At 35.2% G+C, this 26,549-nt stretch overlaps 1 protein-coding gene across 1 annotated transcript in view; it reads right to left on the minus strand.

Moving 5' to 3' along the window:
• Positions 1–26,549, minus strand: part of LOC142337957 (dynein axonemal heavy chain 5-like) — a 428,573-nt gene that overhangs the window by 377,722 nt on the left and 24,302 nt on the right. Inside the window, exons 3-11 of the mRNA XM_075387590.1 lie at positions 19,804–20,023; positions 15,855–16,015; positions 13,265–13,621; positions 9,818–9,953; positions 6,219–6,373; positions 2,781–2,910; positions 1,580–2,090; positions 945–1,149; positions 669–788 (exon numbers count right to left, since the gene is read on the minus strand). Of these exons, the coding sequence (XP_075243705.1) occupies positions 669–788; positions 945–1,149; positions 1,580–2,090; positions 2,781–2,910; positions 6,219–6,373; positions 9,818–9,953; positions 13,265–13,621; positions 15,855–16,015; positions 19,804–20,023 (1,995 nt within the window). The remainder of the gene's footprint in view (positions 1–668; positions 789–944; positions 1,150–1,579; positions 2,091–2,780; positions 2,911–6,218; positions 6,374–9,817; positions 9,954–13,264; positions 13,622–15,854; positions 16,016–19,803; positions 20,024–26,549) is intronic.

Below are 26,549 nucleotides of genomic sequence, written 5' to 3' on the forward strand. Positions count from 1 at the left end.
TAAAATCTCTTGAAAGAGACTCTTGAAAGATCATGGTAATATAATTTTATGAAGATGACGGCAATCTTGCAAGAAACGTGCAAGAGTCTTGCAATTTAACACTCTCGTTCAGGATCTCATATATCGGCACGGCTATGAACCCGACCTTCTTTTACATCATGTGCCGAAAGGACTAAGTTTTCAGAAAAAAGTTTGAACCAGTCTATTGAATAGGTTCCAAGACACATATTTTGAACTAATCCAAAGATATAAAAATGATCAATTAATTGATTTGTAGCAGTTCCATAGAAGTCAGTAATGGTCGGATTCGAAAATTTTCTAACAATTTTTGGCTGACTCAAGCTACTTGCAGAAGTTTTTCCCTCCTTCAATATTTTATTCAATTATTCTCACCTGTTATTCTACTTATAATAGTTCATTGAAGAAGATATGAAGTCAGCGCTGTTATTATATGAAAATCACCTTTGTTGTCAGAAAATGTAGAAATGTTTAGATGTTTGTTAACTTCAGTTCTCAGATGCCATATTTCAATGATACAAACCACAATTATACAAACCACAACTATTTAGTATAAGAAAGTAGGTTGAACTATTAAAACTATGTTAATATATTGTTTGTAGCAACAGTTATGAAAGTGTAATATCTAGATTTGATCAGATTTGACTGACCTGTTTAACCCATGCAGTGTAATGTAGCATCTCATACTCTAGAAGACATTTGGCAAGTCTGTTGTAGAACTTGATGTGTTTCTTCCCTTCCGCAGACTCCATCAGGGTGGGCGCTTTTTCCTGTTCACGCAAAAACAAAACAGTTTTCACCACCCTAAAAATCGACGAATTGAAAAAGTTGCAAGTATTTTGAAGCAATCTAGGATTTGTTTTACTTTTAATCGATGTGTACTATTTGCAGTACTTTTGTTTTTTTCAGGTGAAATTAAAACTTACCTGCAGTTCCCAGATAGGAGCGTTGATCCTTTCGAACAAGATACGAGCCCAGGTTATCTTGCCAGCTATTGGGGGGTAGTTGTTGTTCAGAGGGGGGTCTGTTTTCTGTTTCGTGTAGATTTTGTTCACGTTTTCTACTTCTCTCCCGTACTGCTGAAGAATCTTGTGGTACACATCAGACACCCCGAGGTCGGGCAGGTTCAACCTAGAAAAAATAGGCAAACCATTATTTGTTTCCTCTCTTTTCTGGGAACGAAAGTTCTAAATAAGCGACCAGTTTTAATAAATAATACGTGATATGGATAATATACGGACTATAAATACTAGGTTAAATATTTTGTACATTTAGACCATTTTAAGTTCAATTATTAAATCAAACAAATTCTCGTTTACATTCTTGAGATAATGACATAATATCAAAAGTAAAATGACAAAAAGACAATTTTTTTTTCTGAATTTATAACTGAAATTGCCTAATTTTACGACCGTGACAGCTACTCAACTACTAAAAGTTTTTTAAATATGGTGCCAAAGTTATTGTTTTAGAAAAAATTCAAAACGCAGAAAAAATCGCAGAAACTCAGCACAAAATATAAATTGCCAATAATTAAATAAGCAAAAAAAAGAAAACTCACTTTTCGAAGTTCTCAGCAATCTTCAGCGCGTTATGTGTATGTAACCCTCTATCAAATATTTCCAGCATCAGTTTTCGAATCTCATCCTGAAGTTTGCCGGTCTTTCGTTTCATTTCCTCGAAATCATTGTCAAAATCGGGTCTTCTGGCGTCTAGAAAGTCGTACTTTTTGCCCTTCATTTCGGAAATCATCGCTTGAATTCGAGTTGATGCAGCTTCTAAACCCTCAATTTTGGCGTCGCCCAAATTTTCAAAATTTTTCATGATTTCAAACATTTCCATTATTTTGTTCACTCGACGCACAAATGTGTCGAATTTGCCAAAAACGTACATTTCGGAAAATTCAAATTTTCGCTCTTCTTGCATTTCTTCCAGTCGTTTTTTGGCTAGTTTGAATTGACGTTGGTACTCGTTGTTTAAGTCGACAGACACTCGTAGTTTTTTGATGACAAGATCTCGTTCTTGACTCCAGATGGTTTCGGTCCCTCCAACTGTTATGTAACTTTTGCAAGCTGAAACAAAATTGTTTCGAATATGATAAAATTTTAACCTATCACTGTAAAATATTTTAAAACCGTTTACAATGCTTGGCAGTTTTGAAAGTCGAATATTTGAAAATTTAGAGTAAATAGGAGGAGAAAAATAAAAAATTTAGGTCCATGAAATCAATTTTGTTAATGACAGTTTTTTGATTCTATAAATGAGTTAGTTGGTGTCCAACTTTTTTTTGGTCCTGCTACTTTTTTCCTAAAGCTATCTTTTATTACCACAAATAATTCACACCTCTACCATTCTACTCAGATTTTATTTCTTTATATGATTGATACAAATAAAACTCAAAGTTGGTATACATACAGCTCAGGGATAGGGTTATAAAAATGAGCAGTTATAAATGATTCGGGTGTGAAAAGATATGATTGATGAGATTTCTGTACATTTTAGTAATTCTGCACTATAGTTAGTCTGAACAGTAATCTGCACTATAATTACTCTGAACAGTCTGAATAGTTGTTCTGTTTTTTTTCTGGGCATAATGACCAACTTTTTTTTGATGTAAATAAGCTGTTTCAGTACTGGTTTTACAAGATAATATGGAGATACTCAGGTTCAGTACTGAAATACTCTGGGTGATAGCCCGGGTATATACTTACATATTGACAATGCTTAAAATAAGCAAAATTCAGTTAGTGCTGGGATCTCACCTGTGATCATCTGGTTGGTGACCTTGATGAAGAGAGAGGTCATCCTTTCTGAGGTGTTGTAGAACTGACTAATTGTGTAGATCATCCTAATTGCGTTGATCAGACCCGGAATTGCATCTACCATTGAAACCTGTCAATACAGTTGCCATGTAATAAAAACAACGACCACAAATGTCATTCAATGATTCACATCTTATGAGATTTTTACGTAATCTCAAAAATGGATGCCATAACCTTAGAAGTTTATAACATGTAATCTATTCTTGTGATATCTTGAAATACTTCTTTATATTTGCAAGATCTTTGAAAAAATCTGACAAGAGTGATCCTAAATTTGTAAGACGTTGTAATATTAAAACAAAATTATACGAAACCACTAGGATAATGAAAAAAATGATAAATTTTTAACAAATAGAGAAAATTCTCAGGTTCTAGAATTAAGATGACATTTAACAAAATTAGACACGCATAGATCTGCCTTACCCAGTTTTTTTAATCTTTTAGGAAACTGAGAGAGTTGCTAAATTCGAGTTGCCCATTGCATTCAGTCCTTATTATATCACATGGACTATGAAATGTTATAAATTGTATGCCTTGGTAAGGAATCAGAAAAAACATTACATCTTTGAATTACATGGAAACTAGCATTTAGCACGTCTACTTGTTTTCTGTTTGAATACAACTCCCGGGAATTTTTTGAAGACCAGTTTAATCAGGAAACAGCATAAACAAAAGTTACCGATAGTCTTACATGCCAAAGTTATTTTGTATTTCAAAAAGAAAAAAATTTCTTGAAAACATATATGGTTTATGAGATCTTGAGATGGTTTACAAATTCTTATGACATGAACGGTAACCAGAAATCTGATTAAAAACATTCTGAAAGACGCGGTTGTTTCAATTAAGCTCTAGCTCTAGTTCATTAAAAACTATTGTTTTCGTAAGCCTTTGTACAAAAAGAAACATGTTTACAAAGAAAACTGTGTATAAAATGCAACAAGGAGGCTCGGTAGTGTGCGTTTTTACATGATATTCAGACCCCGCTAATCCCATTTGCATATTAGTCTTTATGGTCTTCCAAATGAGGAAGACAAAGAAAATTAAAGTCACATATTATTCGATCAAACTACTAAACGAATAAACAAATGCCGCATTAGAAGGTTGATGAAACCTGCCAATAATGATTTACGGGTCAAGACAAAAGTAACAGTCAAATAAAAAAACATTAATTACACTTAAATCTCGATGTCTATGTTTAAATCAGGATAACAAAATCAAAACGGCACCTAAACAAGGCAATTCGACAGGTAAATTAAAAGAAGATATGAGACCTCTCCATGATGAGACTGCGCAAAAATTCAAAAATGACTGCAGAAAAGGCCAGTTTCAGAAATAAGTTTTTTTTCTCTAAGAAAACCCTTAGTTTCTGAGCGATTATAACCATTGGGTATCAACTGAAATCGATAAAAGGATTCATTTATACCTCTTGATGTATAATTGATGATGCAATTGAAAACTGCTTGCTAATAACTCTTATGTATGAAAAAATGACTTTGAGTTTTTCGTATTATGTCATTCGACTGCAAAAAGAACAACAAAAATAGAAAAAAGTTTCCATAAAAAATTAAATACTTCATCTAAGCACGGTGTCTCAGCCGCTAAAACAACAATCTATTCAGTGAGAACATTATATGTGAAATTGCGCAATCTTTCAACGACAGTGCGAACTTCCTGTCTTTTGTGATTGACTGAGGAATCGAACTTCCAGAGGAATCGACTGAGGCTTGTTGTCAGTGACACCAAGTCATAAAACTAGAAAACAATAACTTAGACATAACAAATTGTAATAAACTAACTTCAGATACCACAGTTTTGAAGCCACTCAAAATGTGAGGTTTTAAAAAATATTAAAAACTATGATCAACTGACAGTATTTAAATTTTTGACTTAGGTCCAAGTTCATTACCATTGGCCCTCATTGTAAGGATTTACCGTTCAAAAGACAAAAAACATGAAAAATTGACCAGTATGGATAACTCATAAAAACTCTTGTGAAAACAATTGTCTTAGCCGTAAAACAGCATCCAAAAAAACATAACTCACATAATAAAAAAAACCTAATCTTTGGCTTTGGTTCATCAAAAAGTTGATGATACTTATCAATATTGAGACTAAGTTGGATGATACTTGGAATTGATAAGAGATCTCGTAGTTGGATCTCTCATGGGAAGCGGAAACAAAATTAGCCCCCTTTGGGAGTTAAAAAAATGTGTTAGCAATTTTAAGGCCTCTACTTTCGCAAATTTAGAGAAGATGGGTTAAAAAGATTAATTGGCAACAATTGTGATGATAAAATCTGAAATTCGAAAATTTGTGCAACAATTTAGCCAAAAACTCAAATAAACCAATAAGCACCCCTCATCTTTCTTAAGAGGTTAAAGCAATGTTCCTATTGTGAAAATTTAGCAAAATCAACAAAAATTTGAGGTAAAATTACGAAAAATGTCAACAAAAACAACGGAAAATTGGTCTAAACAAAAACTAATCACAAAAATTTAAACCTCGATATATCCCCGGAAAAAACAAAAATTCGAAGAAATCTTTTTAATTCTATTTCATACACTGGACTGGTTTTTCATTGATATCACTCAAAACTCTCTACGATCGGCGAAAATTGACTGAACAAAAAACCCGTTTGAGTATATAGTTCCTCCCTCCGCACTAAAGTGGGGTCAGATCAATTAGAAGTGACAACCGGTTGTCATCAAAAACAGTAGTGATGATGTGACGAAATCTTCAGAAAGAAATCGAAATTTTATATAACTCTAAACGCATGGTGAACAGCTTGATTGCCGTTCTCATTGCGTATACCCATAAAAACGTTCTCCGAATGTCTCTCAAACGTAAAAGAAAAACCTTATTTTGCTTTTATTTTCAAAAACCCCATTTTTTTTAATGTTTTTTTGAAAATTGCTGTTTTAGTGTGCGCTCAGTTTAGAAGATAAAATGTAGAACGTCCTACGCTGACAGGAAAAATAAGTTCAACCAACCGGTTGCGGAAAGAAACCCCCACGGAAACAAAAAACCCATTTGATATAATTTAGCAAAAATTTTAAAAATGTTCATTTCTGAAGTTGTTCAAACTGCTACTTTGTTTTGTCTTTAAAATTATAAAACTGACTGTCATTAAACTTTAAATGGAAACAAACTCACACACACAAACAAATATAGAATGGCCAGGCTTTATACAATAATTGAACAATTAGTTGATCTGTACTTACAATATAAAAGTGATTACCGATCCATAATTACAGCGTGGAATCCATATCATTCAAAGCTGCCTGTGACCAGACTTTTTTGTGCGTTCATTTTGTTCCTTAGTGTGTAATAATTTTGAACGGGCGACGCCCCCCCCCCCCCCCCAACTTTTGGACTTACGGGGTCACTGGAGTAGAGTGGCTCGCAGTACTTGTCCAGAGTGTACAGGTATTTGACGTTATCTTTGGCTTCGTTAGCCAGAGTTGTAATCTTGCTGTCCAATTCTCGCCAGTGTTTCAGAGTGTTCGATTTGGCCACTTGTAGACAGACCAGAACTGAAAAGGATTTAGAAAATTTAGGAAACTTTACTTTATCCTTGGATGGTTTTAGGAAATAACTAGAACGCTTTTTCTCCAATTTTAACATTTTTTCCCATTTCTTTGCTAAATTAGAAATAGAGTTCAGAATTGATTTTGAATAACCGTTGAGCAGATATAGTTGATGTTAACTTAAGATAGCGCCTTTTTTTAATTGCAGAGTTGAAGACATGTTGAAGCTGAAACTTAACGAAACCAAACACTAATCAATAAGACATCAAAAGTATTTCTCTAATTGGTTTAGAAAAAAACATGCAAATATAAAAAACAGTGACGTTTCAATCGTTTTTTGGAAAGCAGTTGAGTAACGATAGACGCTTGTGACCTTCCATGAATTGAAACAACTAAAGAAATAAGATAGACAGATCATTCATCAGTCCTTTAATAGACCACTAGACTTTTTGGGTTAGATTCAGACTGTCAATTTTATTACACATACGGTCTATAAGGAACAAGCCCTAAAAGAGCATTTTCGAAATTGATATTCGAAATCAAAAACTCAAGTCTAATACTCAAGAAGTAGCGCATATAAGTTTGGCAGCACTTAGATGCACACTATTGATCTAGCTAGTAAATGTTCAAAAAGACTAAAGTTTCATAAATGAGTTCAGAAGTCATTTTTTTGAGCGACGTAAGTCACGCAATTGACCTAAAAGCAGTAATGACGTCACACACACAAATTTTAACACGCAAAGCAGTAGAAGTCATTGAAGTCATTGGAAAATTCAATTCCAAGAAGTCGGGTCGCAAGAATCATAGACAGAGACAACGAATTAAAAAAGACACAAATTCCCCAATTATAGCCTCTATTGCTTTGCAGTTATCAAAAACTCTTTTCTTTCAAAATCGACTTTTCAGAGCAAAACATTCAACAAAGCATTTGAAAGACCAAAATAATTGAAAAATTGTTTTTCCTTTTCGGCAAAGGAGTCATTTTAAAGCGCGAGGATCTTTCGGTCAAATATAGAGTTAGTGAAAAAATGTAAAATTTACAAAAACATTTTTTTGAGCAACAGTTAAAAGTAGTTTGATTTTTAAAAAGGAAAACTTTAGTCAATTCCATTTAGTGCTAAAATTTAAAATTGAACGTTTTGTGTTGCATTTCTCTGCACTATGCCAGAAACAATACTTAAACTTTGCAGGCCAAAGCATCAAAGTTGATTGGATAGAACTAAAAGTTTCGATTTCTAAAAAAAATTATTTATCGTCATCTAAATTCTGTGCATCTATTTCATTTTTATTTAGAGAAATCATCTGTTATCGTTCTTCTTCATTTCCTTTTTTCATTCATGAGAGAAACAAATGATCTATTAAACCTACAATTTTTCACTGGATATTTTTTTTGCACTGTGAAAGGGGAGATTTTGTAGTCAGCGTGAAAAGCTTTTTAGTGAGCTTCCTATTTATTTTTTTCGTCTTCGAAAGAAAAATCTAAAGTTGAAACCAATGTTTGTTGCAGAATATGTGTCAAGATGATAACAATTATCCCTTCAGCTACAGTATATAAAAGCTAACAGGACAATGTCATTGAGATTAATTTTGAAATAAAGAGATTTGAGTTTTTTGTTTAAGAAAAGGTACCGCTCGAATAACTAACTACAGATATTCAATCAAACTCTTGTCAAATCGGGACAATAAGTTGTTTGAGGCCAATTTAAGATGAAATAAAAGATAGAAATTTGAATCTAGAAGCAGAAGTAACCCAAATTTTATAGAAAAGAGATTAGAGACTATGTGCATAACAATCACAAAAGGTAAACATGATCAGAATATGCGCATCTGAGTGATTAATTTTGATCGGAATTGCATCAGAAGGTTGGATTAGAAATCGATGAAGAAGTTGCGAGAGAAGTTCAAAAATTTTTGCGATTGGACACACCGTATTTCCAATTTAAAATATCAAAAGCTTAACTTTAATATCTGAAAATTTAAGGTTTAAGACTTTGGTTCAGCTGAACGGAAAACCGTAATTTTAGGCGCCGAATTTCTACAAACATAACGGACTAACGTCGGGCGAATTGCTCTCAAACCACCGGCGAGCGGTTGGCTTCGTCAGTAGCTAGCCACAGTTTAGTGAGGCTAGCTTCAGCTTGATTCAACTCAGCAGCTTTTAGTTTTCTAGCCTTGTTAGTAAGTAAATCAAATAAAAAAACTGATATTTTAAAAGTTTACAAAGAATTGCAAAATTTAAAATATAAGCGTCCAGATTTCGCAGTGAAACTGTTAAAAAGTATTTTTGTCTCTAGAGTTTGTCAAGTAACGTATCTGTAAGCTTCGTTGTCCAGTAATGATCGTTAAACTCAAGAGAACAAAAAAATTCAAACATTTTGAAAACAATCGCAAATTTTAACGAAATCTTGCTAAAAATCAAGATATTAAGATCTTCAAAACTATTTCGTTGTCTCAAAAGACTATCCAGTATCCCCATTTTAAGCTTTAAGTAATTTCATTGGCTCATGAAGATCCATAAACTTGGAACATGATAATATTTTTCCGATAATTTGAAAAAAAAATTAATTTTTTTCAAAAAACTGCTAAAGCTGGAGTCATTAAAATATTGATAACCATTCCATTAGCTCTATTAACAATGCGACACCTTATCATCAAACCTTGGAGGAGGTCTCTAGGACCCTGGTGACGGAAAAAAGATAAAAAGTTCAAAAAGATTTAAAAAAACTTTAATAAATTGCAAATATTTTCTTAAAAATTGCAGATATTAAAATCTTGAAAAACTTGAAAATCTAAAAAATATGCAGTAGCCTATAATCAAACCCTAAAGGAGGTTATGTGGCTCTTGAGCTTAGGGACACCAAAAAACAGACAAACATTTTTCAAAAAACTTGAAAAATGCAAGTTTTATCGATAAAATTTGTCATATTAAAAATTTGAAACCTGCTCCATGGCAAATAAAAAATTTTCAGTAGCTTATTATCCAGCCCATGAGGACATTTTTGGGCCCCTGCGTCTGGAAAGAGGTGAACAAGAAAAATAAACAGTGGGGGTGTCTTCAACCTCTAAGAACCGCCCATCACACCATAAGTATAAGTATGAGTCTCCAAAACAGTTTGAGCTGAAACAGAGCTGAAAGGCTCTAAGAGCACTTAATGCCCGCTGGGTGCTACCTGTTCTGTTTATCCCGTTTTTGAGGACGAAAAGTCGAAACCGAAAGACAAAAAAAATCGGTCAAGCGAAAAATCGCATAAAGAAAGACCGACAGGACTAATTAAATTGCTACAAACTTCGTTTGAGAGCATTCGTTTGATTAATGAATGGGTCAGAATAGGATTCAAGTAAACAATAAACCTAAATGTACTATAAGTTCCTTTCTATTATCTTTACTTCGGACGTTTTAGCTTTAGGCTGGAAGTTCAAATTTCAGGAAAAAAAAAGATTCTGACTGACCTGTCTTGACATCGGAGCCTTTAATTTGGTCGATTAGTGAGCTGAACTTTGCCATTCTGTCCTTCCAGTACTGCAACTCTGCCCTGGGGCCTATATTGTCACTCTCTCGCCTCATCTGTTCACTCTCGGCCAGCACCTTGTTCACAAAACATAGAATAACCTTCATTGTAAGCATTGAGTTTAAAGCGTTGAATATACGTATTACCTCCATTGAGTTGAAGCGAATATCGCCAGATAATTACGAACAAAATATGAGAAATTACTCCCTGTAGGGCACCCCAAAAACATTTAAGTCAAGTGGGATTTTAATTGGAGGAGATTGCACGCAGGGGATGAAATAGTCTCTGTCCACACACATGATTTTTCTCAAACTAACGATCGATGTTCATCAATTCAAAACATCAAGACATAGAGCGCATAATATACACAGCATATAAGTACGCAGAGCCTACTACTTTACATTGCCCTTTAGTTATGTTCTATTTTGTTAATAGTTGATTCAACAAAAACAACTACGCTTTTGTTTGAAAAATTAAAACTCCAGCTGAACTATTGATTCCGGTCATTATATAGCTCGGTGAATTTCCTTAGAATGTCAGTCTAACGCGACGTATTTTTGTCAAGACAATTTGCGGAGTTCACATAAGCCGAGAAATTGTCAATTTTTCCCCGGTCATTTTGGGTTAAGCACGTATTCATAAATATCGAATCCACGTCTAATCAGACCATCCCAATCCAAAGTGATCACTGATCCGATAAGTTTGAGACCATTGTCGATACTAAACAGCGCTCGGAGACTTTTCCAGATCAGGTAATTCGAGAAAACGATGCGCAGGTGTGTACTAGCAAATGGTTTGATCATTGAGGTCATTTCGGTTTGGAGAGCTCGACCTGGGTACAGTTTTTTAGACAATCATAGAGTAGCCATAAAGAGCAAAAAAACAAATCTGCTTATACTAAAAGAGGAAAGAGGTACAAGGAGGCTCGGTAATGTGAGTGCGCACATAATATTCGGACCCCGCTTAATCAACTTTTGATTTATCTGCCTACCAAATGAGGAAGAGATAGAAAATCACATATCGTTCATAAAACAATAAGGAGAAAACAAAACTGCTGGATTAGAGGGCCGAAGAGACTTGCTATAAAACAGAGCACTGGACAAAACAAACATAAAAATCAAATAATAGCAACCACTAGTTGCCACCAAAATTCGATGTCTATATAAAAGGACCCTTAAAAACAAATTGAGAATGGAATCAGATAAAACCTGAACTGAACATATTAACCCGTACTTACTTCGATCTTCATTGGATAAGATATGAAACTGGTCAACAATGAAACCCGGTAGCAGGCCGACAAAGAAGAGCAAAAACGGCAAAATTCCAAATTACGTTTCTATTTTGGAAAACAACCAAATTCCAATTGATTGAAACCAATACGCATCAATGCAACTCAAAAAGAAGGTTATTTTTTTCCTCATTGGAAGCTTTAGAGACCTGTCATTATCCAAAATCTGTCAGACATCTACCAAAACGACGCTAAAAACAAAAAAATAGTTACTTTTAACCAGAAAGCGTTGCCGCGTCCGTCAAAACCGTAGACTAATTGTGGTTAATTTTTAATGTCTTCATTTTGACATTTGACGGCAATTGCGTGATAATGTGGCAAGGTACCGACGAAAAAACTCAGAAATAACCCAATATCCAAAAGTCACACTTTCTTTTCCAAACGCGTAGTAGTAAAACCAATAGACATTGTTCGGAAAAAACCACTATAAAATTAGATCTTTAAAAAGTAGAAAAATTCGACCTGTTGTTTCAGAAACAAAGCTACAAAATTGACAGAGATAAGATGAATGTGACAAAGCCCAAACATCCTCTGATCTTATTAAAAAATTTTCGATTATTTTATTTAAAATTCAAACAAACCAAAAACTTTTAACTTAAAAGAGAAACAGATCACTTTTCATCCGCTCGGGAAATGTAACTGCTGCTTTTAGCGAGACAGAATCATAAGACGACAAAAGATTTCAAAAACCACTAAAACCTTATGAGAAAAAAGAATGAGATTTTATGCCTGGGTCTCATTTGATTCTTTTTGTGTTTTTTGAGAAATTGTTTTTGTGTAAAAGACACTGAGAAGACCATAAATATTGACAAGTATTGAAATCTCACGAAACTCTTATGAAAACACAATTCTAATCTCTATAGACATCAGTCCAAAAAAATAACCAACGCAAAAATATGTTTTGGTGCAAAGGAAAAATGATGGGCCCATTCAAAAAGGAGACTAAATTACTTGTCGACGACAATGATAACAAAAATTTTGGAAGAAAACCTTTTTTCTTATATAAAATTGTTGGAAAGTCATCAAACAGTTAGCTGTAGATTGAACTCAAAAAATATTTCCAGTTAGACATCCATGAAAGATATTAAGTCCCCTGATTGTAACGAATACGCCGTACGGCAACTAAAAGAACGGCAATTAGAGGCAAAAAACACAAAAAAGTACTCTGCTAAAATTTTGTGAGGGGAATGGTTTCGCAGCCGTTAAGACTGTGGCTATTTGTTGAAATCATGAAGAATGTTTTTCTGCGCATTCATCCAATGCCCATTGGAGCTGTTTTTTATTGTAATAATTCGGAAAAGAAACAATTAACAACCTCAAATTTTGTCAAATATGCAAACATCATGAAATATTTCGAACTTTTGTATTAAAAAAGCCAAGAAACAATTCGTTAAAACATAACCGCTATTAGAAGTATTTTACCTTTCTCTTGGAACAAGTTTTACCCTGTTTTTTTTAGAATAAGATAGATATTGACAGAAATAGGATAATTTGCTAAAATAACTTCGCTGACATTTTCTTAAAACAAAAATAATTAAAGTCATTGAAGGGAATAGATAACAACTGAAAGCATTGTAAAGGTTAAACTATAGCTCTTCAGGAAATCATTTGGATCTATAATTAATAGGACGAAGTCATGAGGCTGCAAAAAGAATGACATATGGACACATGATTAATTCCATAAAAAGGATGACCCATGGTCAAAGCCGTTAAAAAATATAAGTTTTTCTCTGATGACATAAGACATTTTTATTTGGCCTCATTTTGTTGTAAATAGGCTCTGTCATTAGTTGGGCATCGATTTAAAATTATTCTAGTCCGCAATCAACAGCAAAAAATGCAAAAAATTGGAAAAGACCAGGCCCCATTTTAATCTGAACTGCAAAGAACGGTTATCAAAAATTCTCAGTCAATTCTCTACGATCAAGATATTGATTGGCCAAAATTGAGTGAGCAAACAATTTGAGTATATAGTTCCTGCCCGACAAGTAGGACGGAACAATTAAATGTCGAAGATATAATTGAAGCAAAACAGACCATTTCGAATGCAAAAAGAAGAGCATTTCTATGATTGATATTGTAATAAAACATGAGACATACCTGTGCTATCTGTTTGATCCAAACTGCCATACAGGCTTCAATTTTTTCCATACTTTCGAAACTGTTCGCCACATTGTAAAAATCGTTAGTTGTTTTCAGATTGCTCAAATCGTAAGTCGTGCACGGAGCAAGTTCGATCGTGTTCGAACTTGAGCTGGCAGAGTCTAGCACGGCAATGAAGTTTTCGATATCGTTCAGGAACTTAGATCTCTCCTTTTCGCCCTCTTCGCCCGCGAGGTCACCCCACCCTTTGTCCATACGGGTCAAAGCGGGCACGTAAATGTCTTGGAACTGTTTTTTGATAGCGCCCAGCACTCCGCCAGACTCGGCTGGGTCCAACATGTTGAAGAAAGTGACCTAAGAACATACACTCTGATAATTTCTGCATAAAAGTCTTTAGAAATCTACAAAAATCTCTGTCTAATATGTTATTTTTTATTAATTAGTCTCAAAATGCAGGCTCAGGTTCAAAACTCAAGTGTCACACAATTTCATTTCCTACACTTTTGAGGTCGAAGCCAAAGCGATTGATCGCAGATGCGTTTTTTACACTGGAAATCAGAGTGTTACATTTTTAGAGTGTACATGATAAAAATAGCTGTGATTTGCCGGAGAATATGTTATAAAAGACAAGTTCATGTTGGAAAACTACTAGGAAAATAAACAAAATCTGAGCTAAGTTAGAGCTGAAAGATTCTTGAACAAAATATGAGCTATTATAGCCCAATGAATCGAAACTTGATACACCTTGAAATGACATTCATGATCTGGACATCTCTTGCAAAGCTTGAAACATCTTGCTATGAACTTGAAATGAAAACAATTCATGGTAAATTTTGATAGATCACGGTAAGATATTATCAAGATAAACCTAGCAAATTTCTTGAGAACTCTTGGCAAAATCTTGACAAATGTTGATAGCACCTATTATTTCTGATTGCTGCTCGATGTATCTCGTCCCCAGAAAAGAAAAAGTAAGCTCAATTGTTGGTTATTAAATTAACGGCAGCTGAATTTTACACAAATTCTTGATGAATCCTGATAATTCGTGCTTAATCATTTGAATTCGTGCTAATTTTTTTAAATGTGCTTTTTATTTTTTAACCACCTGGTATATCTTGTCATGTCATGGTTGTTAATCTTTCTCACTAGTTATTTTGCCAAGATTTTGCTTCTTGATACCCGTGCAAAGCTCCTGTAGCATCGTACAAATATTGACATTTTCATGGTAAGTACCATGTCAAGAGTTTGGCAAGATTTAGTATGTTTCATATGAAGTTTAGGTTCACTGGGAGTTCACGTAACAGTTTACATTATTATAAGAAATTTCAGAGTGAACTTGCTACTTAATTTAAGGTAGAAAGGATTTTCTGTTAACGCCCTAAAAATTTATATACCTTATCCGAAAAATTTAAAAACTGCACTAGGACTTCCAAAATAAAAACATTTGTGTCTCCTCTTGTAAATATAATATTTTAAATATTTATTAAATATATATTATTTCTGTAAATATATCATATTGTAAATTATATTTGGTTTTGAAAAGCTTCAGTAAACCTTTTTTTTTCTGGAGAATTTTTTATGAGAGCATTATCCCTTCTAAAAGTCATATGTGGCCGAATGTTAATGATATAACAGTTGTTTTGATCAAACAGAAAAACAGAAAGATTTGTGTTTTAAGTTTGTTAAGATTGGGGTGCCAATTCAGGATCTCTCGTGCGCACACCTGTTAAAATTGCGCCCATATTCTACTTAAAAGCCAATTTGACCGAATATAGGTCTGTGAAGAAACAGATATGATCGCGAGATCGCAAAATATCATGCGTGGATGGGCGGCAGTTTATCGAACACATGTTCTCTTCAAAAAAATTTCAGGGGTAATTAGGTCAAATCTACAATGTTGCTGTTATCTTTATTTTCTAAATCAAACGTAGACTTTAAACTTTTTATTTTAGAAAAAAAACGATGTCAGAAAAAAAGTTTGTAATTTTTCGCCTCTCGCAACAAAAATCCGCTGCATAATTTCTGCTCAATAGATGCAATGACAGCTTAACTTTAAGTTTTTGAATCGTTTTTAAAGCTAACACGGAAAAAAGATTGGTAGTTCAACTTGTAGAAAAAAATGAATTTTCTTTTACTTTCTCTGCTTCTGCTTAAATAGCGAATAGTAATCATAACATTAATGACATGGTTTGACGTTTTAAAAGTTTTTAAATCTCACCCAGTTCAATGCACTACAAGATATCCAACTCATCAATAAAGAAGAAGAGCAGAAGCAGAAAATGAATACGACTACCAACTTAATTTCCAATTTTGCTGCAGTCACAGTGTTGAGCTGAAGGGCATCAAAAATTCATAAAAATTTATCGAGTGACGTGAAGTTATCGAGATACAAAAACCCACTGAAACGCTTAAGAGGGGCTCCATTAGTCAGTAACCAAAACTTAGTAAGAAAGTTGTATGTGAAAAACATTTCATAGGAAGACAATGATAGTTAGTAAGAAAAAAATAGGTTATGAGAAAAAAATATTTTATAAAAAATTAATTAGAAAAAAGATGGTTATGAAGATAACAGTTAAGAGATCCTTACATCTGCAATGTTGTCGTGGGTGACAGCGATGTTGGTGTTAGTCCTGACGAAGTAGACACAGAGTCCCCTCAGAGGCACATCCTTCCCATCTGTCACAAACAGTCTCTTCTTGTGAGTCTTCATCGCACTCTTTCCAACTGTGTTCCTCCTCGATTCCTGGTCTGCAAATCAGACATTTTAATAAAATTAAGTTAAATGGGACGAACAGAATTCTATTGAAAGGATCCAAACTCGATTCCTGGGACCTTTGTCGACTCCTGGTCTGGAAAAATTATCTGACTTCAACCGGTGATCGAAAAGCTGCAACCAGTGATTAAAAGTTGACTACTCTATATAAAAAATTTGAGAAAAAATAGGAATCACAAATACCTAAAATACGATCTTCTGTACGTCGGTGTCTGTTTTATTTCAACCGTACTTTGACAACAACAGATTATGATGAGCTGGTTTTAACTAAAAATCCATAAGATATTATCCATTGAGTAATAAACAATCAAAGGGTTCTTTTTAACAAAAAAAGCTTTTTACAAAAAAAGATCAATAAATCAAAAAACACTTACTCGGGTCACAATGCACCATTTTATGTAAACGTGGATGCACGATATAGCCTTGTAAAAAAATAATAAACCGTTTTCTTTTGTCAGCAAAATCAAACATTGATGTCACGCTTTTACAAAGTACATCAACAAGAACATAACATTTGCTTACCTTATAAACAAAAAAACTCATTTTTTTAAAGAAAAAACAACAATATCTTACTTTTCAAAAACGATTATACCAAATCTAACATTCCGATTCCAAGAGACCAAACATAACGGCGAGTTCTCACGTTTGAAAACAAACATACCGAAACAATGAAGCAGAACATAACAAATCTAGGACAACAAAATACATACTGAGAAGTTTGTATGCCTGAAACCGAAGATAACGAATCAATGATGCAGAAAAAATGAAATCAGGGAAACCAAACGTTACGGCGATTTCTTACGTTTGAAACCAAAGATACCGAACAAATCAACAACACAGAAAATCTCTTACGCAGAAAATGGAACAAACGGAACATTTCTTATGTCGTTTTTGTTCGGTCTTCTGTACCAGGGGATCAGAAAAAAGAGTAAGTGAGTGCGATTTGGGATTCTCTCTGCTATGTATTATAAATATTAGGACTGTAAATTTTATTGCTGAATAATCAAAATAAATTATATCTCCTAACTAAGCAAAATCATGTATGGCAACAACTTGTGATAGATAAAAGGATTTATATCTGGCAAAAGTATTATAGTTTGATTCAAAACCACATTCCTGGAAAAATTCATGATGAAAGAGAGAAACATACCCGGCAGACTGACGGAAAATAGCCGTCGTTGATTCCGATAAGCATGATTGGGATTGAAAGAATGGAAGATATTGAAAAAAAAGTTTTGTACAAAAATATTTTTTAAGTCCGATTTGTTTTGATGGAATTTTGTAGTTGAACATACTTCTGTTTCTTAGTGAGAGGCTACATCGGCTACTATCAATACCAGTAAGAATTAGAGATGGTAACTAAGACTTATATGAACGACGTTCAAATAGCGGGTATCTAAAATTTGGATTTATGGGTTTATCCCGTTTCTAGTTATGACTTCAATTTTTTATACTGACTCTGTTCATTTTTAACTGCTTTGCTGAGCAACTGATGTTCAAAATAACTTTTAGCAGAATGAGAGAAGAGAGAAACTAGCCTGGAGAAGTTAAAAACATTTCACGAATGTTGAAAAAGCGGCAAAATGAGGTAAAGGAAACATTTTTTTATTCGAAGTAAAAAAAACATAGCAGGAGAAGTCCTGAAATACAATTCAAAGAATTGAATGAACTCAAAAGTACTCTATTTGACCAGCACATCAATTGAGCAATGCCAGCCAAAACAAAAACCAATTTTTTTTGAAATTGGTCTATTATTACTATATATGCAAGAACCGAAATAAATTCATTGCCCTTGAAGACCGATTAACTCGAAAATGACCGAAAAAAAATGAATCAATCGCAAATGTCAATGAAATGTTAAAAAAAGTGATATTAATATCTTCAGAATCATTTCTGTGTCTCTAGAGGCTATCCAGTAACCCAATTCCAAGCCTTAAAAACTTCATTGGCTCAAAGACCGATAGGCAATAATTTTTAGAAAAAATGGCAAATTTCAAAAAATTGAAATTAGTTCTATTAAAATGTTGAAAACCATTCAATTGCCCCCTAGCAACTGCTTAATAACACACTATCAAACCTTAGATGCGGTTATCTGGCTACTGAGGCAAGAAAAAGTGAATAAAAGAAATGTTTTGAAAAAAACTTTTAAAAAAATTGCATCATTTTGAGCCCAATAACTCCTAAAAATGACCTTTTAACCTTACGACCATCCCAGCATCTGCACCACTCTAAGCACTTTAAGGTCTACTAAAGCCCACTTTGGGACTGTAATGAAACTTAATGTCCGCTAGGGCTTTACCTGTTTATCCCTTTTTGAAAGATCAAAGTCATTTGAAAAAAGTGTGAACACATCTTAAAAAAACAAAGCGCCCCAATACAATTCAAATTCTTTGAATTGTAAAAAAACAGGAGCGCTATAATAGCTGGCTGAGAAGATGAGGGTGGCTATTAATTACAAAAAAATACAAACTTGTTGCAATAAAGTGTTCAAAAGCTTAAAAAAGAGTTTATGCAAAAAAAAATAAAAACACGTTCGAAAGTCTTCTATGCTTTGAAAATCTCTGTTCACATTGTTTTTTAGCCGGTAAGAAAGAGTGTAAACTTGCAACAAAAATCGCACCAAAAATAAATTTAAGGCATAAAAAGAAAATATCTTAACAATTATCTCTAGAGAAATTTACGTCGGAATATAATCATTTTTAGTTTGTTTTCGAAAATAAAATTACATATATGGCGTGTGTAACCAATTTTCATAATAAAAACGTTGCAGTGTAAATTTTACCATGAAAAGAAGAAGAGAGCATGAAATGTAAGTACTTATTTCACATTTCCAAAGACTACTTTGTTGGTGCGAATCCCATTTGTGAAAAGCTTGTGCAAATATGCATTTCCACTACCATTTTTCCTGAATTTCCAGAGAACAAAAAATAACTCCCGCAATAATTATTTCTCGCACTGCCTACTGACCGCATAACGATAAAGGTTAAAAGATAGTTATCTGTTCAAAAGTTATTTGAAAAAGTGCAAAAAATTCGAAAAAGAGAATTTTTTGCGTTCTTCCAACAACTTTTCCTCGCTGATTCTGCCTTTTTTTAATTTCAAACGAAGTCTTGAACCTGAGAATGCGAAACAAAATACTTGTGAATTAAGCGGAGAACTTTCGAAAAGAGAAAGTTGGGTGAAATTGCTGAATTTTGACATTCTATATTTTTTCTGTGATTTACGGAATTTTTTATTGGAAACGGATTGCTAATGTTGAAAAGTGGCCGAAAATAGAAAAATTCCCATGTCACATAACTTTCAAAAAAGATATAAACATTGATTATAACAGAAATTTTGAAATTCTTCAGCGGAACGAGAGTGATATAACATTTTGCATAATTTAAGAGACAATTATATTATAGACTCATGTTTTTTCAACAATGTTTTGGTAGGAGCTCAACTTTGTTTTTTTTCCATATGAAAGATTAAGTGGTTTTTTTTGGAGAGGGGGCGGAGCGGGGGCATCTCCCTTATATAAAATCGAATTAATTGTTGAAAAACAAAATTTCTCCCTGCGGTACAAAAAACAAGATGTTATAGTCTTATTGTGCTCACTCAGATTCGGTTCTGAGGACTTAATAAATGGTTATCACATCTTTAAAAATTTGTTGAACCAATCTGATATTTACGAATTTATCATTATGTTTCAATTGAAGAAATTCACAACTCTGAGTCCGTTTTCCAGTCTCGACAGCCCAAATCTGGCAAATCTGATACTAACCAATTTCCTGTGAAACTTCTTCCTGGTAGAAGAACATCAACGCTTTGTGTCCTTTGGCAGCGAAGAAGTTGTTCATCCTCTCAATCTGGTTACCCTCCAGAAGGTAGTCCACAGCTGCCGAGGAGTCCAGACCCACACACCTGGACACCACTTCTATCGCATAGTGGTGTCTCTGGTCTAGCAATGCCCGTTTCTGTTCACGAAGGGCTAGGATTTTTTCCTGTGAACAATTTAACATGAATTCCGAAATTTTTTTACCGAGTGTGGTGAAAAAAAAAAATTGTTAATCTGAGTTTGGTGAAATGTTAAATCAGAGTTGAATATATAAAAGTGGACAACTTCTAAATGTCATTAAGTTGCCAATGTCGGATTTCTCGAGCAAATTTACTCGAACTATTTACTATTTTCAATGACCGTGTTTTAAGATTGGGGTTATAAGTAATGAAGAAACTAGTAACATTAGACAAATTTTGCTCAAAATTTCTTCAAGTTTGGACGTATCCGAAACTTATTTCCACTTTAAGGAAATCATTCTCACATGTGTCCTATAACTTAAATTTACACCAAAATGGAAGAAATGTCCCTCTCGATAGTAATTGCGGATTAATAAGACGGTTACAAATTTTGCGATTACTCATACCATTGTTCACAGGAACAATTAGGTCTTTGAACTGCGTTTTTAATAATTACAATTAAAATTCGGGTAATTTTTAGCTTAACCACATTCTCATTTTTTTTTTGGAAATGGGTTACGGCCATCTGTAAAAACTAGTGACAAAATGCACGCTTATGACAAAGTTTGGTTTTTCAAACATTGGCCACGTAAGAGCTTATCTACTCTCAGAGAGAGTACAAAGTCTATTTGTAGAATTTTGTATTTTTATCGTTAGAAGGCTTCTAGCTGGGGACTGACTAGCGCCCAAAACTCTATCAAATTTGAAAGGTTCTTCGAAGAAAAGTGAGTCCGTCTGACAATTAAGTATAGAGTTTTGTCCCCTGTGCTCTCTCAAAGCTGTATATAAAAAAAAATATTTGCTGCGCACAATAATTAATTTCCTTTCCAATAATAAAAATAATAATTCGTCGAAATGTAGTTACTAAAACAACCAAGTATATCTCGGTTCTTTGCCTCGTTGAAATGAAGCTAAGAGTTATGCCCAGAATAAATAATTACGGAGTAGAGAATTAATGAACACAATCAAATATTCTCCTGTTATTCAAATTTAAGAATCATAAACAACTTACAACAGTTGGAAGAATCCCGATTCCACTAAGTCAGAGTAATTTAAGCTAATCCGAAAGATCGATTAATCGCTCTTTTCAACACTTTTTTTCTTCTAGGAAAGTTGAACTCACGCGTCAACTTCGTCTCTCAAACTATAACCAACTTAATTAACGAACTACTGCTTTTCAGATTCGCAAATCTCTCTCTGGTCGTTTTTCTTGTGCCTAAGGGTACTCAACCTTATCAGTTTTTTATCAGCAAAACGTAACGTGTCGTTCCTTTTAGAACATTCTGACCTAACGTGTAAGTGTTATGGTTGGCGTGGAAGGTCAGTCACAAGATGCCACTTATCTTATGTTGATGTTTGTTCGAGATGACCGGAGCTGCGTGTTTAACTCGGTTTGATAATTTCAGAATATGGCACAATCCATGTTTCATGCTGAGCAATACGTGTGCAATTTTTTCGCACACTTGCTTTTTCCCTCCTAAGTAACGAATACGCATCCAATTTAACCTATGATACCTTTGTTTCCCATTTAGGCTGGAGTAATGTCCCGTTCTAAATAAAACTTTAACCATTTCCCTAGAGTCATCAAAAAAAGAGAAAAATAAAACTTAGCTCTTTCTGTCCCTTATTCCTTTGAGGAATGGTTTCAGTGCGAATACTTTGGGATTGCAAGGTAATTTATCCCATATTTCCACTCTGAACGAGGCCTTGGTAAAATGTTTTGACTCTGGAAAAGTGTCGCTTCTTTCAAAGGAGTATAAGAAATTGGCCTTTGATCTGTTTTCTATGTTTTACTTTAAAGGCCAAAAGAACGGTTTCGGGTACAGGAAAAAGCCCGTTGTTTTTCTCAATGTGTAAGAAATTGTCCCGGGAGTGATCAGTTAAAATTTCATGGTGATCGGACTTGGGGAAGTAGGGTTTTCAGGACTTGCGGGGGGGTGGTGAAAATGCGGACGCCTGGATTTGGGACAATTAGGGGCCCTGAAGCAGTATCATAGAGTGGCAAATCAATATTTCATGCTCTGATAACTCAGTCAATGTGCGCACGCCATTTCTTGTTTGCCAATGATCTTATGCAAATACTAGCAAATCACCAACTAGCAAATTCATTAAACCTTAATTCTTACTAGCTTTGATTTACCTACTAACTTAGAGCGCCAATGGATTTCCAATTGTATCAGTCTATTCTCAATTTTCATCGTCGTGGGACAATTCCACAAGATATAAGTATTAATCGACAGAAAAGGCACCGTTTTAAACAATTATGTAGTCGCTATACCAAACCCAAACTAACTCTTTTTAATAAAAAGACCGGACTTAAAGTATTGCACTCAAGGAGTGCAAAATTTATTATACAAAAATTACATCGGGACCACGAGCATATTAAAGCAGTTGAGCTCGAACGGCTTGTTAAACAATCTTATGATGTCCAGAGAGCCCAGCCTATCGTTCGAGAAGTAGTACGTAACTGTGGTTATTGCAATGAAAAAATTACTCATCGCCGTTTTACCGGTCCCTTAGTTCATGCTTCTCGCATTACACTGGATAGAATTTGTTATGAATTAGGCCTAGTTATTAACGAAAGGCCGTTACTAGAAAAAAATTGCTTCAAGAACGCCCCTTCGTTAGATCCTACTTCTTTTATCCCTAAAACCGTGGACACTATTGATCCCGATTACAATTGCGTGTGCGCTGCTCTTAGCACAATTCTGACCGGAAACCCTAATCAAGGCGGAAAAATTGAAGAAGTAATTCGTTCTTTACGAAAAGAAGGCCCGGACCGCCACTTATTAAATCTGATGGGCGCTGCCCCTCTTATTAATGGCCCCGATGATCTTAATTTCGTTACAACAACAGATTTGAGAATGCTAGCCCGAACCTTTAGAACTAATATTTATATGTTTTATGAGACCGATGAGTTCGAGCAAGCCCACTGGGATTGCTATACTGGAAATAAGATGGGCCCAAATAGAGGAGGAATTTACTTAAAGGCCGGCATGAGCGGTGGAACAATGCATTGTTTTATTGTTACTCGTGTTAAGCAAAAAAAATGAGGGGTAAGTTGTTCAATTTAGATGACATAATTTATTAACCCGGACTAGCACACACATGACAGATATCTAAGTTAAATTAAAGTTCGCTTTTGCACTGCATACGGACGCTCGATTTGCACTTTCTTCTTTATCTCCAATAGCGCTTGTTGCTCGGCTTTTTCGTCGTCGGACAAGTCGCTATCGCATGCTCGTTGATGCTGTTGTTCGTGTTGCTGTTGTTGTTGAACGTTTGGTGGCTGTTGTTGCTTGCTTGATTGCTGTGATTGCTCGTCTGATTTCGCTGCGAGGGTCTTCTTTCCATTGTTAGACTTGCCGCTTTTTGTTCGCCTCTTTGCCTTCGTTTTGGAGTTTCGAATATGCTCTGCCCGTGGCGTTTTGCCAGCCACTGGAGGTAGTTTTATCGGGGCCTTTCCATGTCGCGCTTTAACAATTTTGCCGTCCATACTGCGAGTAAGTTAAATTTTAAAGCCTGGCGAACAAGGGTAATATGGAGCAAGGCCAATAATAGCAATTAGCTATGTTCAGTTTTTAATGACCAAAAAAAGGGCACCAAATTGATTTCCTTCGATTGGAGTTTCAGCAGGCTAAGTTTTAAAGTGAATGACCCCGAGGATTTCCAACTCGAATAAACTTGGTCTTATTTGCCTTGCTCTAATTTGCGCCACAATTTTGTGTGCCTCTTATCAGGTGTTATTTGCCGTGCAAAACTCCACTTTTGGTATTGTTGGTCATTTGTGTGCTAATTCGGTCTTATCTTTGTTAGAACAAGATATTTGAGTCCTAAGTGTTTGTTTCATTAGCCCTAATGTTAAGACGCATATTTGTATTTGAGACCTGTCAAAATTAGGGCCTATTTATTTTACCCGCAAAAGTTCGGTGTGAAAGATAAAGTTGCAACTAACAAAGGTGTCAATAAACTACGCAGAAACTAAATTCTACACCCTTCCCTTCTGCATCATTATTCCCCCGAATAATCTTTGAGAAAGTTGCTCTAAGTGTAGGTTAGTTTTCGCCAGGTTCTACAAAGTTTGTGGTGGTGTTGGACTTAATTAAATTCAAAGTTTGTTCCTTTTAGGAAATTGAATAACCGTCCTGTCGGCCCTCAAGTGCTTGAAATAGTTTTATTCTCCCCTTGCATCTATCTGCACCAGTCAATTAGAAGGGTATCTTATATAGTAAATTTTTTTTTGACAGTTCTTTTTTTTTCATTTCTACATGGTTTTCCTGTGTGTTTTAGTCCTCAATCAACTATGGGTAGCTTGTCGACAGCAATTGCTGGATTTGGGGAGTACCCTGTCCGATTCCAGAATGATAAGGCGGTTGGTTTCACGGTCGTCTATCTGGACCGGACAAGGGCCATGAACCCCAGTGTTTCCAGAATTGTCGTCTTCAAGCAAGGTGGCGAAAGCGTCGAAGTTAAGCCAGAATCTTCGGAGCACCGGAACTTTGTGCGGGAGCTGCAGAGGTGGGAAGAGGAATTGGTGCGGATGAGGCCAATTCCTCCCGTCTATTTTCAATGCACCCACGCTATCAGTGCCCTCACAAAGCCGGTGTACGATGCAATAGCCTTCGTGCCACCCACCATCATTGAAAGGCCGTGGCCTTTCTCGACGCCACAAGATCGGCCGAACTGGTGGGCAGTAGACGAAAACTGAGTTTGAGTTATCTAAACTTGTAATTCTATCCTTAAACCCCTTTTAAATCTATGCTGTTGCTACTTTAATTAAGACTCTACAACTGTTTGTTTTCTCTAAGGATATAATTATAAATTTAGTTAGCTTTGTATAAAAATTATCAAGAAACGGCAGAGTTCAATCTTTTTAGCACGAAGTCCATATACTACTTTATTTATTAGTTTTTTCCCCACATCTTTGGCGTCCAAGTGATAAACTTCTTTTCCGTTTGCGTGGACACATCCATCAAACAAGGAGAATAAAGTATTGATTGGAATGCGGGTAACGGTTCATTCGTCAAAGGGTTGACCCACTTAGATAACATAGCCGACTTAAATTCTTTGCCCGCCGCACTATCCAGTAAAAGCAATAATTCGTTTTCGTCTTCAAGTTGTAAAATAACAAACCTATCCTCGCAAAATTGTACCCGCTGGTATACGACAACCCAATCCAGAACTTTTGACTCCCAAATTAGAAGAACCATGATGAAAATGTTGTTGTTTTTTTTTAGGGATTATAGCTTTGATAGGCGCTGATTTTGATCTCGCGTTTTGTGGCTAAATGTACTAATTACATTCCAGATAACAAACTTAAATACAGATAAGTTTTGACCGCTTAAGTTGGACCAATCGGTTATATTTAATTGTCAGTTAAATCGTCGCTGCTAACGTCCTCCCATTCACCTTCACCTTCTCGATTGTCCCGACGTGCGTAGAAAGGAGGCATCTCAGGTCCACCTTCATTGCTAACCTCTTCTTCGGAATCTGGCTCCGCTGCCGTGGAGTCAGAGAGAACCCTGTATATTTCCACCGACGTATTTGCGTCTTCACGTTCTACAGGTCGAATAATGATTTTTATTAGTTCATTTGGAGCTAGAGGTCGATGGAGGGAGTATTTCACTTGGAATGAGTTTTCTTCTACAGAGCAGTCTTGGTCGGGGGTACCTGAATTATCCTCCGGTTTTCTATCCTCCACTAAATCCATAGTCCCCGCCTCGATAGGTAGTCGTGGTTCTGTTGACCAAGGGTTCGAAAGAAAGCAGTGGAACTCGTAATACTCTGGTTCCCCAACTTCCAGAAGAATTACGTTCCCATCTATAAGATCCACCAAATGACCGTTCCATGTATCTTTGACGTCTCTAATTTTAAAAAGACGGCCAAGAGTAAAGCAGTGCCACTCGAAGTGTGTGCCATTCATTTTTGGTACTTAGCTTTGAAAGTTACTGAGGGTAGAATGATTTGCTTTCTGGGTCAGCTATTTAACTCAATTTTCACGTGTTTTTCTTATCTATTTAAGCATTTGTTTGCTTATCCTGCGAGTTGAACTGTTTGCCAACCTCAAAATCGCTCAGCCTAAGTGCGCAAGTTAAATCTTAGTGGTATCGGGATTTGTCGAGTACACCATGCACTTGTGTAACTGAACAAATGAGTATATAAATGAAAGCACCGAGATACTACTCATGAATAAAATCAAAACTAGTTTTCCTAGTTATAGCTAGAAGGGTGATAGAACCAACTAAAGCACATGTCTTAACAGGATGGGGAAAGATAAATAAATAGAAGTGGATAACTAACAGTTTCCGTTGTCATCGGCTCACTCTTCCCTTCCCTTCTACAGTTTATAAAATCTTGACGCACGCCAACTTCTCTCGGTAGTCCCTGCTCCTCTGCGTTTTGCCACTGGATCCGGGGGGGGGGGGAGGAGGTGTCGAAATGAAAGAGTCATCAAAGTCGTCTCCCAATTGAGTTGATTCCATCCCGTCGCGTTCAGAGTATGGTGGCACTTGA

This window comes from Convolutriloba macropyga, chromosome 4 (assembly GCF_964194025.1).
Source record: "Convolutriloba macropyga chromosome 4, txConMacr16.3, whole genome shotgun sequence".
Lineage (NCBI taxonomy): Eukaryota > Metazoa > Xenacoelomorpha > Acoela > Convolutidae > Convolutriloba > Convolutriloba macropyga.